Source organism: Felis catus, chromosome A1 (genome assembly GCF_018350175.1).
Source record: "Felis catus isolate Fca126 chromosome A1, F.catus_Fca126_mat1.0, whole genome shotgun sequence".
Classification (NCBI taxonomy): domain Eukaryota; kingdom Metazoa; phylum Chordata; class Mammalia; order Carnivora; family Felidae; genus Felis; species Felis catus.
In genome coordinates, this window is record NC_058368.1 from 22,161,240 (window position 1) to 22,179,467 (window position 18,228).

The 18,228-nt window shown below is 38.1% G+C and overlaps 1 protein-coding gene and 1 long non-coding RNA gene across 3 annotated transcripts in view; both read right to left on the reverse strand.

Moving 5' to 3' along the window:
- Positions 1-355: 355 nt before the first annotated feature.
- On the reverse strand, positions 356-10,705 carry LOC123384024. The gene is made up of 2 exons (XR_006594557.1): positions 4,852-10,705; positions 356-1,679 (listed from the first exon to the last, which is right to left on the reverse strand). It is a non-coding gene; the product is annotated as an uncharacterized LOC123384024 (long non-coding RNA).
- Positions 10,706-12,696: 1,991 nt separating this feature from the next.
- CDADC1 (cytidine and dCMP deaminase domain containing 1) overlaps positions 12,697-18,228 on the reverse strand; it is a 45,317-nt gene continuing 39,785 nt past the window's right edge. Inside the window, exons 9-10 of one of the 2 annotated variants that reach the window (XM_003980370.6) lie at positions 14,741-14,801; positions 12,697-13,018 (exon numbers count right to left, since the gene is read on the reverse strand). In XM_003980370.6, coding sequence (XP_003980419.1) covers positions 12,945-13,018; positions 14,741-14,801 — 135 coding nt within the window. In that variant the 3' untranslated portion in view covers positions 12,697-12,944. The remainder of the gene's footprint in view (positions 13,019-14,740; positions 14,802-18,228) is intronic. The other variant, XR_002154353.3, reaches the window with a different exon arrangement.

The following is an 18,228-nucleotide window of genomic DNA, read 5'->3' on the forward strand; positions in this document are numbered from 1 at the left end:
ATAACATATATCCATTAATTAGGGAATTGTTCGGGCATGATTATAGTAGTTTGAATGGTGTCTTTCCTCAGCATGTTTAATTATTATTATTTTTTCTTTAGAAAGAAAGCGAGTGAGCAGGGGAGGGGCAGAGGAGGAGGAAGAGAGAATCTTAAGCAGACTCCAGGCCCGATGTGGTGCTCGATCTGATGAACTGGGAGATCTTGACCTGAGCCAAAATCAAGAGTGGGACCTTAACCAACTGAGCCACCCAGGGACCCCAACTTTGGCTTTTTTAATAAAAGAAAACACTTCTTTCCACCTAATACCCCAACAAGCATATGGGTTCTCCATTAGATGACACTAAAGTGTATAATTTCATACAAAACAGTGTCCTTTAATAAGGCTACTTCAGTGTCAGAATGAACCAGGTATGGCAAAATTTGTCAACAGAAACACTTGTATCTGAAAGTATAGTTATTTGCATTTTTAACATTATTTTTCTTCTGTTCTTCTGGATGCTTTCCAAAATATTTCCTTGTTAAGCATGGAGTATTTTTCAAGAGCCTAAACCAATACAACCTTCTGGATCCACTGAGGTCAGCTGATAGTTCCCTGAGAAGCGTAAATACCAGACATCTGGGTGGAGAACTGGAGTCACGTGTGCTTATTTTTGTCAGACCACTAGTTCTTCTCGACGTACCTCTCTTTCATTTATCTTCATGGATATTTACATCTGACTCCCAGCTGGACTATAAGTTCCACGAGGGCAGGGTGTGTCCCTGGGTTTGCTCAACAGAGTGCCAGGCACACAGTAAGCTCTCAGAAATATTGGTCAGTGGGATGATGAGTCATGGAGTGTTCAGATAAAGAGCCAGGAGAACTACCACTGGTTATCATCATGGATGAAACCAAGTTGGCCAGAGGTTGTGGTATGCTACACAGGAGACTCACTGCTCATGGGCTTAACATTCTTGAGATTTAATGACATCAGGCACCCATAGTACCTTTGCATCTTCTAGCATAACTCTTGCTTTCTTTTTTTGAAACTCTGGAAATGGGCACATCGGACTCTACAAGGTACTTCATGCTGCTCAGACCCCACCCCCAGCTCCACTCATCAGGAAGAGCCGTGTTCTCTACAGGCAAACAGCCTCCTTACTCCACCTCATGCCCTGGGGATACATCCCAGGCTGAGCACCTTTAGGTGTGGGTGTCAGCACTGGGATGGACCACAGCTTCTTCTGGTTCAACTTGGCCTGGGCTCCAATTTCTGAAAACTGAAACTTGCAGAAACACAACTGCCTTCATATCTAGAGTGGCTGGGAGGGAGTTGGGGGAAGAGTTATTCCAGAAAAGTCCTGGCTCATGTCCTTCTGAAAGACATGTGCTTTCCCTAACAAATTGCTTTGTGCTATACTCAACAAAGCTATACTCAACAAAGCCTGCATGGATTCCCCTTACATCTTTCTCCTCCCCGAAAAGCTATATGGGTTTAGAAATAACATTCAGGAAAATGAGAAATACTCATGTACCTTAGTGTCACTAAAGATAGAATTCATGTTTATAAAGAAAAGTGTTGGCACAGAAATAAAGCGGACCAGCCTGAAAAGATCTGGCAGACAATGGAAGTCAGGCGGTTTGCAGGAACAGTAACTTGCTGGGTTACAGTCATCCTTATGGAAATGAAAGCTGTAACTCTATGTGGTAAATTAAAATAAAAAATGATGACATATGGGTAGACACGTATACTTGCTAGTCTTTTGAGTTATTTCTACCACCACAAAGGAAACACAAGCTTGATGGTCCCTCTGGTAAAAACAGATAATATTTCACTGCTTTTCCATTGTGCATAATCATTACAAATCATGAAAATTCCTTGAATGTGTTACATACTGAAACTTCACTCGAATGTATCATAAAATTTTTTTCATTGTTTTTTTAAAATATTTTTGAGAGTGAGTGAGTGGGGGAGGGGCAGACAGAGAGGGACACGAGGATCAGAAGTGGGTTCTGCGCTGACAGCAGAGAGCCCAACGTGGGGCTCGAACTCAAACTGTGAGATCATGACCTGAGCCTAAGTCAGCTTAACTGACTGAGCCACCCAGGTGCCCCTCATAATTTTTTTTTAATTTTGTAGAGTGAGTTATTATAAAAAATGATCATAAAGTAAATGCTCAGGCTTCAGGGGAAGCTCATCAGGGAGTACCCGGGATGGATGTTTCGGAGGTACAGGGTGGGAGCCAGGGTCTGAACTGAACCGGAGCCTGAAGCCACCTAGTGGACCAATTCTAGCACAGGTCAGAGTTGAACACCAGAACCAAAAAAGAAATCAGAAATAACAAATGCAAACACATCCAGATGCTACAGTGATGGTGAACAAGATTTGACTCTATCCCCAAAGGTTGCTTTGAGAGGATCTTTCTCAGGTACTCCTCATCTCCATCAAGTCTTTAGAAAAGTCCTTGGTGGAAGAACATGCACTGCTCTAGCACAATACCTTAGGGGCTTAACCCCAAGGAAAAGATGGATAATGGTATTATGGGGTGGCTATTTGTATCAAATATATTAGTGAAAATGTTTAAAATGACTGTGGGAATTTGATGCTTAAGGCCAAAACATTACAGAAAATACAAAAATGGAGATGTGAATATATTAATTTACCTCTATTTTTCGTCCTCAAAATCATTAAAATGAAAGTAAAGGATTTTTGTTTTATTTTGAATATAAACTTACAGGACAAAGAGAATGGAGAAATCAACAGCAACATTTTGGGAGGTGTGCCTACGAACGCGAGGCCCTAAAGGCTGCTGCTCTGCATGATGCCATGTGCTCTGTTCTACACTGTTCCAGAATATCTGGTGAAGAACCCTAGTTTATTAGGGTTTCAACCCAAACCTCAAAACTTCCTCTAGTAGTGTAACAAGGATCATGAAACAATGCCTTCCAATTTCTGAGGGACAATGATTCCCAATCTACGATTCTATACCTAACCAAACTATCAATTAAATGTGAGGAATGAAGATATTGGCAGATACTCAGAGTATCAAAACTGCTCCACACCCAAAGTCTTATCTGACAGTCATCCTGCTACCATGTACCCATTCTCTGTATCCTTTCTCAGGAATCTTCTGAAAAACATGCCCCACCAAAAAGAGAAAGGCATGGGTCCCTGGAAACAGGGGATTCCCAGGACAGTTGTGAAGGGTGGGCCCCAAAAGATACCTGTGCAGCATGTCTAGTGAGCAATCAGTCCAGACTGGAGGTGGACAGAAGGCTCTAGAAGGGATTTCTTCAAAAAGAATTTTTTTAGGATACCCAATATGCCTGACTGTATTGAGAGAAGGTTATATAACTGGGAGACAAGTTTGGCTATAGATTAGTACTAAAATAGAAAACCAAGCCAAAAAAAAAAAAAAAGGCAATTTTTGAATTCAGGAAAATAAATTCAATAAAGAAAGGAAAAGGAATGCTAGTACACATGACAAACTGTGATTAGCATTTACAGAGTCATAATGACAAACAGTGAATATTGATGCAACCAAAACAAAAGTGTAACAGTGTGGAGCATGGAGAGAGGGGAGTGAGGTGAAAGAAAGCTCTTCCATTATGGAAATTCAAAAGACAATGGCTCAGGGGAGTACGGGTGGCTCAGTTGGTTAAGCATCAGACTTTGGCTCAGCTCATGATCTCATGAGTTCATGAGTTTGAGCCCCACATCTGGCTCTCTGCTGTCAGTGCAAATTTGGCTTCGGATCCTGTCTCCCTCTCTCTGCCCCTCCCCTGCTTTCTCTCTCTAAAAATAAACATCTTAATTCGAAGTAAGGTTTATAGAGCTATCTATCAATTCAAAGTAAGGTTTATAGAGCTATTTATCATTTAAAATATGTAGGTATAATTTTACTACAAAATGACTAAATTCACAATAATGGAAGTCCTTGAATTTATTGCTGTAACATACATGTTAAAATCAGCCAACATGTCAAATGTGAGCTTACATTAGAAACAAAACTGAAAATGGGGGGAAGGGAGGCACAATCCTGACACTTCTTGATTAGGCCCTTGCAACATTGTGAACTAGTATTTAAGAAATCATTTCATCTCCCAGACTCTCCTGTTTCCAGATTTATAGAAAGTGTGCTACAGTGGATGAAATCTGAGTTCCTTTGAAATCTGTCTATTTAAATGCAGTTCAATGTACATGGTAAATATATTTATAGACCAACTTCCACATACTTTAATGTAGGGTATTCCATTTTAAATGGGCCTCATTTTCAACTGGTACTTACTAGTGGGGTTTGTTTTACTTGGAGACAGGATCTTCAAAACTCAGACTAAATGATAGAAAAGTTCTGTACTTTTTGTATTAAGTAGGTCCATTGGATTTTTAATGGTCAACAGTAATTGTATTAAAAATATCAATGAGTCTAGGGGCACCTGGCTCAGTCGGTAAAGCATGTGACTCTTGATCCCAGGGTCATGAGTTCAAGCCCCACATGGAGTGTGGAGCCTACTTAAAAAAAAAAAAAAAAAAGGAATAAAAAAATCAATAACTTTAAGATACATGACAAATGCTGATACAAGAAAAGATAGGCCCAACTGGTCAACAGATAAGAGAAAATTTGATCAGACCCAACAGTTTGCTCTATCCTTGCAAAATGAATCAGTATGTATGATGACTCAGGCCATGGAACAGGTATGTCACTTTTCTGTGCTGGGAGGCAAATATAATAGACTCAATTCTATGCTCTTAAGAGAAGGAAATCAGGCTGTCTCTGTATGACATCCAGCTATGACCAAACCTCACCCAAGTTAACTTTTGATTGATTGATGTATAGCCCAGCTAGGTGTTAACTCTAGATTTTCCATTACCTTTTGGAAACAGGCGGAAAAAATTATTGCAGGTTGAGGGTATTTACAAAATGGTCTGGCTGATTCACATGTATCAGTAATCTGAAAAACGAACAAACAGAACCAAGCAAAGCTACAGGTTATAACCTTCCCCCGCCTAAATTAAAACCAGAGATGTGAGATTTATTTTTTTTTTTATTTTTTTTTTTCAACGTTAATTTATTTTTGGGACAGAGAGAGACAGAGCATGAACGGGGAAGGGGCAGAGAGAGAGGGAGACACAGAATCGGAAACAGGCTCCAGTCTCTGCCATCAGCCCAGAGCCTGACGCGGGGCTCGAACTCACGGACCGCGAGATCGTGACCTGGCTGAAGTCGGACGCCCAACCGACTGCGCCACCCAGGCACCCCAGAGATGTGAGATTTCAAACTGCTTTTGACTTACCCACCCTAAACCTAAGGGCTTTAAAAGATGTGAACATGAATCAGTTCTATTTGTCATCTTCAAATCTGGGGATCTAGCCATAGAAAAGGCCTTAGGTATCATTATACTACATGAAATGGCCTTACATCCAATACAGTAAGGCATGTATTATAAAATACACACTTACACTCACTTGATGGTTTATGTCAGTGGCTTTCAGCTGGGGGTGACTTTGCCCCCTAAGGAACATTTTTGGCTGTCTTCTGGATGAGGAGTTGCTACTGACATCTAGTGGGTGGAGACAAGGGATGCAGCTAAATGTTCCACAATGCAGAGGACAACCCTCACAGCAGAGTCATCTGGCTCAAAATACCAATCGTGCCAAGGTTTAGGGAACCTGATTTTCTGGTGTGATAAAAATTAAAGACAAAACTCTAGCAAAGCTAGTAAACTGCTCTAAAATCTCAATAAAAGGTTTTTTGGTACATCATTTAGTTAGGATTCTGAAAAACTCACAGCTTTAAACTTGTGCTTGAAGGTGAAGATATACGGTCAACTCTGGAAAATAAACATTATGCATTCAGTCTGCTACTGGACAAATTTCTTAACTTCTCAAAATATAATTTTATTATTTTTGACAGCTAAAATTTAATTTCTTCTATTTTAAAAAAGTGTCCAAAGCAAATTACACTGTCTCCATTTGGGATGGAGAGCGTTTAGCATGTAGGTGCTCAGGAGTTGAGTAAATGGTAGCAATACATCTACATGTTGGCCTGAAATAACAGATCCCTAGTTCCACACTCAGTAGGTTATAAACGTGGCCTGAGCTGTAACTCAGTCCCTTCTTGAGGTGACTGAGGTAGCCATCCATAACCCGTTAGCACACTTCCTTCACTGTGTCAGCACAGTGAGCCACAGCATAACTGGAAGACCAATCTGCTCAACTACAGAGAAGTTAGAAAACCCACAAAGGTTCTGGCCCAAAGAGCCTCCTCTACTAACCAGAACAGAGTCACCCAGGTTAGAGCAGCTAGTTATCTTTTCCCAATAGGAAAGGTATCACAGGCTAAGGAGAATGAAGAAATTTGACAAAGGGTAACAGAGTAAATTAAATGGATTGGCTGTAAGTCTCTCTTAGAAGTGGGCATAATCAGAGCTGACTTGGTAATGGTCCTGAGAGGCTCTCTGGTTGGCCTCTGAAACAGTGCTGGTCTGGCAGTAAGCATGAATGTTCTTCCAGGAACCCAGTATGTGGGGCACGTGGGTGGCTCAGCTGGTTAAGCAGCCGGCTTTGCTCAGGTCATGATCTCACAGTTTGTGGGTTTGAGCCCCGTGTCAGGCTCTGTGCTGACAGCTCAGAGGCTGGAGCCTGCTTCGGATTCTGTGTCTCCCTCTCTCTCTGTCCCTCCCCTGCTTGTGCTCTGTTTCTCTCTGTCTCTCAAAAATAAATAAACATTTAAAAAAAAAAAAAAAAAAACCAGCATGTGCCCTTGAAAGCAAATGTAAAAAAGATGTGTAAGGAAAGGAAAATTTTCCCTTCTTCCCTTCTAGATTCTTTGGCTGGCCTAAAAATTAAATTGATATAAGATAACTTATCAGGAGAAAAAAACAAATTTAATTCCATATATACACAAGCCATACAAATATGAGACTCAAAAGAAGTGACCAGGCAGGCAGGCTTTATACCTTTTAAAAAACCCAGAAACAATTATTTGTGAAGAATTGATGAAGGAATTTGGGCTTGGGGTGGCAAATTAATGAAGAAGTAACGAAGCTGTTTTTACAGGCTTCTCAGTCCTGAATCCCATCTCCAGTGATGAGAATGCTTTTACCCGCCAGGTGCCGAGAGGGTGCCCTTCACACGGAAGTTTATTTCCTGCTTCCAGGGGGACAAAGGAGTGTCCTTCTTACAATGGCTATTTCTTAAATAATTTTAATTCAACATAATCCATATGCCAAAGTGGCTTATTTTTTGGAGTGGCATATTTTGCTTCCCTTCAGTCCCACCTTTGAAACTGCAAAAAGCTTCATAATCCAGAAGCTGAGTTGGTAGATTATTTTACTGTTTCATGGAATTAATCTCTTAGTCTTAAAAACAGCTCAGTTCAGTTAAATGGTTGTATCTAATATTAGGAGGTTATGGTGTAACTGGGCTCCCACAATTGGGCCTATAATGTGTGAGAAATCAACTATTGATTAAGGCATTTCTATGGAAACAAAAGAAAAACAAAGGTTAATGATTACAACAAATTATAAACCAGCTTCTAAGCCCAGGGGCAGCCAGTCAAGAAAATTTCTAGATGTCAGAGTCAAAGCATCTTTTGCAGTTTGAATGTCTCTGACATCATCAGGTGTTCAAGTAAACTTTCTGAGTGGCACACAGAGCAGCAGGCATGATTGCTGAAACACGAGTTATTGTGGCCATTTCTCCGAAAGTTTATATTAAGTCATTCGCATTCAGTTTATAAGGCTTTGGGGGAAAGGTTAGTTTTGTTCTTAGTGATTCCAAGTCAAAACTGGGAGAAAATTGGAAAGGTTTATTTGCAGAGCTATAGCCAAATATTGAAGGAAACTATAACTCAGGATCCAGTAACTTTAACAGATGGAAAACAAAACCTCAAAGCTAATTAACAGCACTAGAATCTGATATTCATAAAGTTTCTTTTTTAAGTTTATTTATTTACTTTGAGAGAGACAGAGACAGAGCGAGGGAGGGAGGGGCAGACAGCAAGGGAGAGAGAGACTCTTAAGTAAGTTCTGCACTGCCAGCTCAGAGACTGATGTGGGGCTTGAATTCACAAAACTGTGAGATCATGACCTGAGCCGAAATCAAGAGTGGGACACTTAACCAACTGAGCCACCCAGGCGCCCCTAGAATCTGATATTTATAAAGGTGTGTTACTGAAACATAATTTTTCCACCTACCAAAAATAATCACAGAAAGACTAATTTGTTTGCAAATTAAATCTAGTTTCAATAAAGTTGGCCTATTTACACAAGTGTAGCAAGAATAATAACTGATCATATAGGCTCTTCTAACTCTGCTTTGCTACAATTTTTGGTAAGGAATCTCAGATTGAACTCTTAAAAGCCTCTTGAGGCTAGGAAGCCAAGCCAAGGACTTGCTATCACACTTCACCTGCAATACCTACAAATCTGGGTTAATTCCTCTCTTCTCAAGGTCTCCCAAATATTCTGAGGTTCCTGAGCCTGCCAGGAAGTGACCTTCCACATTCACCTAGTAAGGCTGCTGGGAACCCTGCAAGCAAGGTACCAGGCCAACTTTTCCAAGGGGCTCTATTGTTTATTGGCTCCCTAAAGTCAACCGTAGTTTCTTAAAGCTGTCTGGTCATATCTAAGTCTATGTAGATCTCTCAGATATGACATTCCAGTCAAAGCCTCAGTAACATAACCAATGTTTCCACTTATGCTCATTTTAAGAACAGATTCTTATTGAGCTTACTCAAATAACTGTATTACCATGAAAATAAGAATACTCACTAACAGTTGTTAAATTCTGGAGGTATGAGGTAGGGAGAAAAAGCAATTGTTTCAATTCTGCTTATAAAGGAATAATTTAACAAACTGCTATAAATCATAGATAAATTAAGAGAAAAGAGAAAAAGGTTTTTCTTAAATCTGGAAAAACCAAACATTAAAAAAAAAAAACAGCAATGTTTCAAACCAAAAAGTCATAAAAAATTATGATCATCCTCCTCAGTTCACTCACTCCCATGTTCATTCAACCCCATGTAATTAATGTTTGCTCTGTGTGAATTCATTTTTTCGGTAGTTCTGGAAATTCTTACCCAGTTCAGTTGGACGACCTTAAAGTTATCAGAAACTTGTATTCCACAATACTTGTTAGAGTCCATTCATGAACCTCCTTGAAGATGAAGCACTTTTACAGGAAAACTTTTACAAAACATCAGAATAAAACAGTAACTGCCATGGTTAAAGATCTGATAAAGTTCATTACAATGCAATTGGCAAGAAAATCTGATTATATCTGGGAATACAACATTTTAAGATAATAACTGGAATTACAGTGATAACATTATCCTGGGACATCTGATTTCTAGGAATTTCATAGAATTTCTGCAACACTTAAAACACATACCTACACAGATACAATGTAAAGAAAGCTTGATATTTCTTATTTAACAAGACTTCCCATGTAATTTAGCAATATCACATAAACCAATTCATTTAGCACCTCCCTTTTATGAAGAGAAAAAACAAATCTTTTGAGATGTTCCAGGGACCCTCTGGAAAACTCCAACTTACTTTCCAGGTCAAAAAATTGTGTTTAAAAATCGATTTTGGAAAGTTTGCAAAAAATATCAAAAGGTTTGGACACTTGACTAAATAGGATCACAGATAATACTTAATTATATTTTTAACCAAAGTGACGAAAGATTTTAAAAGCAAATATAGGAGATTACATTGTTTTAAGTAAAATTCAGCTCTTAGCGTTAAGACTCAGTTAAGTAATCAAAGATCTGATAAAGACAACATGAAGCACAGGAAAGTATTTTAGTAAAACACAACATTTTTGCTTTTCAGGGAGATTACTCAAAAGGTAAAAACAAAACAAAACAAAACATTCATAATATCTTATTAAGAGCAGACCAATAGTCCAAGAAAATTTTGCCCTTTCTGCAAATGAAAGAAAATTACATACGCAAACTATTAAAACAAAAAAGCAAGTGTATCATTTTTAAAAACCTTTACAACAATTCAATTTTTAGCCAATGTGACTACAAAACTAACTCCCTCCCTTCCTTCCTTCCATCCTTTCTCTTTTTCTTTTCCTAAATGTCTATGTCCTTAGTTTGTCCTTTATTTTTCTCTTTTCATTCTGAAATAACCAGCTTCACTTTAGGACAAAATTTACTTTCTTTTCTCTTAACAAAAATATATCTCCATACCTCATACCTTTTCTTAGCTAAAAACACATCCTAGTTTCCTTGCAATACAGAGTTGTTTTTTATTATTTCTAGTAGTTTTAATTATATATATTATAAGCTTTCTATAGTTACATTCATAGGGTGGTTCTCAAACTCCAAGGTCATTAGGAGAGCTATGAAAACAGAGATTGCTAGGTCCCACGCACAGCATCTGATTCAGTAGGTCTCAGCGGACCCCAATAATTTGCATTTCTAACAAGTCCCCAGGTGATGCTAAAGCAGCTTGTCCAGGGAACCCCCTCTGAGAATCATTCTCTCATGCTTCTGTCTTCCACTAGACTGTGAGCTTCTTGAGATGAGGGAGCATTTCTTACACATCTTATTTCCAGGATCTAGTCAGTGTCCTGTACTCACTCAATCAATCAACAAATACTTACTGAATGCCTATTATGTGCCAGGCACTATTGTAGGCACTGGATTCATCATTTAAAACATTTATATATTTATATACATAAATATATAAATTCATATATATATGTACACACACATATAAATTCATATATATAGAGAGAGACATATATATATGTATATATATATGTATGTATGTATGTGTATATATATATATATATATATATGTATGTATGTATGTGTATATATATATATATATATATATATATATATATATGTATATATATGTCTCTCTCTATATATGTCTCTCTATATATATCCCTGCCCTCATAGAACCTTCCTTCTGGTACTACATAGTAAATTCTCAATAAATGTTGAAAACTGAGTTGTAAAGTTTATAAGGTTGTAAAGAAGGAAATATGGCATTATCATGAGTATTTTAATAGTGCTTGTAAATATCCATTTTCTACTTCCTAAGCCTAGTTTTTCCCATTTTATGTTTCTCCCTTCTGATATCCGCCTCAACATCCAACACATGCATCCATAAACCTGGCAGTATGCCAGGCTTTGGCATCTTACAAAAATTTTGCTGATTAAATGTGGATGACATATTAGTAAAAAAACAACAATTCTAACATGAATTTAAACATGTATAATTAATATATTGAAGCAACTGGGAGGATGTAAGCAAATCTCAGTATTTTCATATTGATAAATATTTTAAAATAGCTTCACTACTGGTTTTCAAATTCGCCTTAGTTATCTCTAAGGATATCTCTCCTCCCCTCTCTCAATATTTAAGGCATTTCTCAACTGGCTGGTATGATGACTTTGAACTCCCAGTGCACCTAAGCGGGCTGCTGTACAAATAGGGGCATCGGTCAACATTTGGATTCTCCTGTGTAGAGTTCTGAGAGACTCCGTTAGGAGGCCTCATGAGGCCAAGTGGTGTCGTGGAAGGGAAGGGGATGATCGCAGGGGCAAACCTGATTATCTCTGCACAGCCAAGGCAGGTGCGCCTCATGATGTCACATCCAGGCCCGTGGGCCATGGGCTATGCACTCCCTCCCTAACTCTAGGAAAGTGCAAGACATGTACCTTCATCTTTGGACTAATTTCCTGAAAGTTTCTCAGCAAATAAAAGTTGAGAGGTTTCACAAAGAGCAATTTGGAATGCAACTGACCTGACTGGGCATAATTTTACTTTCAAGATTCCCAGGATTCTTAAGGTTTGCAAATAATTTTTTAAAACCTTCCATTGAGGGGCGCCTGGGTGGCGCAGTCGGTTAAGCGTCCGACTTCAGCCAGGTCACGATCTCGCGGTCCGTGAGTTCGAGCCCCGCGTTGGGCTCTGGGCTGATGGCTCAGAGCCTGGAGCCTGTTTCCGATTCTGTGTCTCCCTCTCTCTCTGCCCCTCCCCTGTTCATGCTCTGACTCTCTGTCCCAAAGAAAAATAAATAAACGTTGAAAAAAAAAAAAAAAAAACTTCCATTGAAAGCCATGAGACACTCTATTAATTGTATGGAGCGAAAAATGGGCAGCATTGGTGAATGGAATTCAAAAAAGGCTAGTTTCAATATTCCAGACTATTTCTTCACTGTTAACATCCTAACCAAAGTTGGCAGTGTGAATGACTTCAAGAATCAGTGCTGCCTCAGAACAGTATTTTCTTCCTACTGCTATCCCAAATCAGTGATATAACACCCTAGTCCAACAAATCATTGTGATTTCTACATATTGGAAGAGTTTTAAAAGAAAATTAAGAATGTTGTCAGGAATATACTTTTATAATGGGGATCACGTATATCAACTTCATTTTTATGATCCTAATTATGATTTAATTAGGATTCAATCCTAATTAAATTCTGATTATTAAAAAGCTTTAGGTATAATAAATGTGAACTTTTGGTGAGCCATACACTGACTTAAAAATGGCCAGGTCATCATTTACTTCCCTGGAGCAGTTTACTAATTATCACCTTCATAATCTGAAGGAATTAATATTTTTTAAAAGGTGTAGAATTCTCTGCTGAGATGTGACCCCAGTGAACCAGCCCCTCTAAAAAAATTGGCTAATGTAAAGCTAAGACAAGGAGAAATTAACCTCAACAGGTGATTAAATTGATCTCATTAAATTATTGCTACCTCATTTAATGTAATAAAAGACCACACCACTATATTCTGGAAAACAGACAAATCTAAAATAAAAATATTGTCATTAACATCATTCATATGGTGATAATAAAGTAGCTTCCTTAAATTTTTTTTCCAGTTATTCATAAAATCCATCCTTATTTTCTGAGTTAACAAGGCTAGAGTTTTAAAAGTGCAATAAAAGTTCTTGAGGCTTCACTCCAGTCTAGACAGGCCTTCTTAGCGGTTCCCGAGACACAGCTTTTTGCTTTGGTGCTGATCTTCACCGGGAGGTATGGGTCTCAACACACCGTCTGGCGTTCAAGAATAACTCAATGTCAGGAAAGTTTCACTTCAAATACGTGGGTATTTGTTAAAGTCATATAGGTTATAAGATCAAAATAATGCCTAAATTCAAAAGGAACACTCATGTTTATTTTACCTTAAAATTCTCAACTGTTGAAGAACAGACTCCAGAAAACTCACCCTGGTAGTACAGTATCTGCCCTACTGACGAGCGGGTTCACTCAACTCTGAAATCTGTACTTTAAAAGGGCAAACATATGATATACAAATTCTACCTCAATAATGGTGTTACAAAATTTAAAAAGAGACAGGAATATTATTTGTTGCTATCAAGCACTTGTTCCAAAATATATATAAAACATGAACTTGCAGTTCAGTGAACAGTCACAAAGTAAACCAACATGTGACCCTAACCCAGGTCAATAAATAAAACATTGCCAACAAAGCAGAAGCCTTGCTCTTGGCCCTCCCTATCACAACCTCGCCTTTCAATCTCAGGACTGCTAACCGCAGCATGTTTTCCTTTCCTTGGTGATCTAGGAATAATAAATCCTAGATACAAGCCCTTTATTGATGATTAAGTGGCAAACATCTCCTATTCTATGGCTTGCCTTTGTACTTTTTCAATGACATCTTTTGATGAACAGATGTTCTTAATTTTAACATAGATAAATTAATTCATCTTTTTTATGGTTAGTGCCAATTGTGTCCTTTCCCTAACAACAGGGAATTATTAATTGACCCCCTCAAACACTGTTATTGAATACACAATCCTTAATCAGATCCACATGTATTTTTCTTTGCATTTTTTTCTCTTTTTTTCCTGGTTAATTTTTTTAAAAGATGGAGTGGGTAGGTATTTTTTTCCAGATTACAAATAAAAAATACACTACTTGAGTAAGTAAAGTTAATTCAGAACACAGAAAATCAAGATATTTGCATGGAAATTATAGAATAGGAATTCTTTTCACAAAGACCTTTATATTTCCTAACTTTTCAGAGTAATCAAATCATTGTTATTATCAAAAAAATTTTACTTATTATAATTAACTTCCATTTACCTAGAATCCAAACACATAACATAGCTAATATTTAAAGATAATACTGTATAGCAGCAACTAATGTTCAAAATTATGTGGCTAAGGAATTACAAGATTTCCCAAAGTTGACATTACATTAAAAATATCTGTGTTAATATGCAAATAATAAAGCTTTGAAGACTAGTAAGTAATTCATTTATGGTAGCTGAGATGATTTTAGTTAGATTATTCAAATAACCAGAGCATTTCCTTTGTCTGACCAATCTCTGCAAATGTGCCTTTACTCTAATAAAAAAGTATATATCCTCTAATTTGGCCTTAGAGCCATCTGTATTAATTATACACATTTGTCCTTTCTAACTGTCCAGCAAGCTTTTGTTTGGTATAGAAGAGCATTGTTGTTTACTCTTTCATATAAATTTAATTTATATATTCAATTTGTGCATGATTATTTGTATTAAACTGCAGATTCTATGGGACTGATTGTAAACCAGCACTTTCCATTGAATCTAGCATATAGTAGATACACAAATGTTTGTAAACAACTTGAATGGCAAAAATCTAACTTGCAAAAAGAAAATGGTCTATCTACAACCACAATTTCAAACACCTGATCATTAAAACTCACTATGTATCCTTTCTTCTTAGCAACAAGAGACTTAGCTTAATAAGAGACTTTTAAATACTTACTCTCTCTGCTTTCAGGCTCATTTTGTTCACCCACACAAGTTCTTGATGGATTCAGCTGCCACTGTAAAAGGGTACAAACCTTTTATTTATATGTTTAAGAAGGATTTAATAAACAACATTTCAGCATCCTGTTGTCAATATCAAAACATTTTTTTTTAATTTTTTTTTTCAACGTTTTTTATTTATTTTTGGGACAGAGAGAGACAGAGCATGAACGGGGGAGGGGCAGAGAGCCAGGGAGACGCAGAATCGGAAACAGGCTCCAGGCTCCGAGCCATCAGCCCAGAGCCTGACACGGGGCTCGAACTCACGGACTGCGAGATCGTGACCTGGCTGAAGTCGGACGCTTAACTGACTGCGCCACCCAGGCGTCCCTCAAAACATTTTTTTTAAATGTAAGGAAAAAAAAAACAGCATGTTCATACCAACCAGTCCCTATAATGACCCTAAATGACCCTGAATGATATGACTTCTGGGATCAGAATCAATATTCTTAGGGAAGGAATTTTTTTTTTTATATGGAATTTATTGTCCAATTGGTTTCCATACAACACCCATTGCTCATCCCAACAGGTGCCCTCCTCAATACCCATCACACACTTTCCCCTCCCTCCCACCCCCCATCAACCCTCAGTTTATTCTCAGTTTTTAAGAGTCTCTTACGGTTTGCCTCCCTCCTTCTCTAACTTTTTTTTCCCCTCCCTCTCCCCCATGGTCTTCTGTTAAGTTTCTCAGGATCCACATAAGAGTGAAAACATATGGCATCTGTCTTTCTCTGTATGACTTATTTCACTTAGCATCACACTCTCCAGTTCATCCACGCTGCTACAAAAGGCCATATTTCATTCTTTCTCGTTGCCAAGTAGTATTCCGTTGTGTATATAAACCACAATTTCTTTAACCATTCGTCAGTTGATGGATATTTAGGCTCTTTCCATAATTTAGCTATTGTTGAGAGTGCTGCTATAAACATTGGGGTGCAAGAGCCCCTATGCATCAGCACTCCTGTATCCCTTGGGTAAATTCCTAGCAGTGCTAGTGCTGGGTCATAGGGTAGGTCTATTTTTAATTTTTTGAGGAACCTCCACACTGTTTTCCAGAGTGGCTGCACCAGTTTGCATTCCCAGGAAGGAAGGAACTTTAAAGATCCTTTACTTTCATTTTAAAGGTAAAGAAGCAGAAGACCAGAGAAGTGTAGTGACTTGCCCACTAAGGGCAGCAACAGAATTAGCATCTGAGTTTGCCCAACACTGTAGAGTTTCCACCACACCACATTCCATCTCCAGGTCCTATGGCATCTTATAACAGCCAGAGAGATATAAAAAGAGAAAGTACGACCAAGATAATCTTGCCTTTTAGTATGGTTATATCACACCATATACCATATGTCCTCTGATTACAGCATTCCATCTCAACCGTTCAAAAAGAAATAGGGAAGCCTGATTGTTCTCAGATAGTACCGAGAAGCGTGGGGCAACTGAGAAGAAAAACTGAGTGTAATCAGTACGTCACGGCACAGCCCTTCCCTTCTCACTTGGCTAGAAATCCCCATCATCAGAATTACTAATGACTTGACCAAAAAGGCCTATTAGGGCACTATGTCTAGAAAGGCACAATTCAATGTGCCTTCTGTAAGCATCAATGAGTTCATCAAACTATCATGATCCTTGAGGGGGAACGAGATACAAGACAAACATTTTTCCATGGGTAAAAAAGTCTTTGGAAAGGGAGGACATCTAGAACTGGTTGGTTGCCTATAGAAATGGGATAGTTGCTGGGGCGCCTGGGTGGCGCAGTCGGTTGAGCGTCCGACTTCAGCCAGGTCACGATCTCGCGGTCCGTGAGTTCGAGCCCCGTGTCGGGCTCTGGGCTGATGGCTCAGAGCCTGGAGCCTGTTTCCGATTCTGTGTCTCCCTCTCTCTCTGCCCCTCCCCCATTCATGCTCTGTCTCTCTCTGTCCCAAAAAATAAATAAACGTTGAAAAAAAAAATTAAAAAAAAAAAAAAAGAAATGGGATGGTTGGGATTAGCACCAGGAAAAAGAGGACTTACATGGGGTGGAAAATTACATATGAACTTAAAAAAAAAAAAAGGCATGTTTCAAAACATGTCAAACTACTAATTTTGGAAAAGTAAAAACTAATAACACTGAATCTATATTTAAGGATAATCATAAAAAGACTATTTCTAACTTTAAGAAACTTAGAAGCCATTTAGGTGCCTCACAACAGGAGGATGGTTAAATAAGTTATATCTGTAAGTTAGAATATTGTATAACTATTAAACATTATTTTTGAAGAATTCTCAATGACACAGAAAATACAGCAATATGTTAACAGTAGTATCTATGAGCTGTAAGAGAATATCTGTTCTTCTTTACATCCTTGGTCCTCTAAAATGAGCATATATTACTTTCAAAATAAATAAATCTAAAATAAGTAATATGACCTAATAGAGAAAAATGTACATGTATTAAATAGAAACAAAACAAAAGCTTCTGAATAAGGACATGGGTCTACACTGGTAAAATCTATTCTTGAAAATACTGTTGCTCAGCCCTAGCCTAGTTTGCAACAACCCCACAGAACAGAATCACTCGTCTCAAGGTATATGGTAACACCTCAAGGAGAAAAGCAAGTTTTCCAAACAAAATTAATTTCAATTTTCTTTAATCTTAAAAAAAAACCAATTTTTTGGACATTCCTATACTACTCTTGACAATCTAAAAATAAGTATAACCATTATTGACATTCAAATTTAGAATGAATACTAATTCATGTTAGTCTCTGGTATTTATAAAAAAAAAAAAAAAAAAACCTAGGCATTTAGCTAACCAGGGAGCTTAAGTCATTTACATAATATTGCAAACCAGGCCAGATGAGGGAAAGGAGGAGAAGGAGGAAAAGGAGGAGAGAGTTAACCTTCACCAGAAGGAGCACAGAGAAGAATCGTGTGCACCTGAGTGGGGTACTCCTGTGGGTCTTGGCCCATCTCTGCCGAGGGGCCTCACACCCTCTGTCTTCCTGCCTCCCTCTGCTTCTCTCACCCTATATCTTACATTCTTCTGACCTCTTCATTGTCTTTACAGTGAGAAAGCTACTCAAATCCGCCAGTAAGCAAAATATTTCAGAATTCACTTAATCTGTCTGTCACAATCCTGAAGAGCCAGGTCATTTAATCTTTATGGAGAGAATGTGAAACAACTATTTCCTTCTACTCCTCAGGAGGAATGAAGAGACAGAAAACAAAAACACAAAACCAGAGATTTCTCTTTGACTAGCTGGATGTAAGTTTTTGTTTGCTTTTACAAAAGAGGCACCTTGCTCATCTCTCCTTTCTTTCAGGGCCCTCCTTTTTTAAAAAAATCATGAACTTTAAATAAAACTGGAAATAAAAAAACAAAAATAAAGGACAAAAATAAAAAGGGTAAATAGTTATGATACTTCATACACACAAAACCTAGGCAATGTGCTGTTATAATTCCAAAAT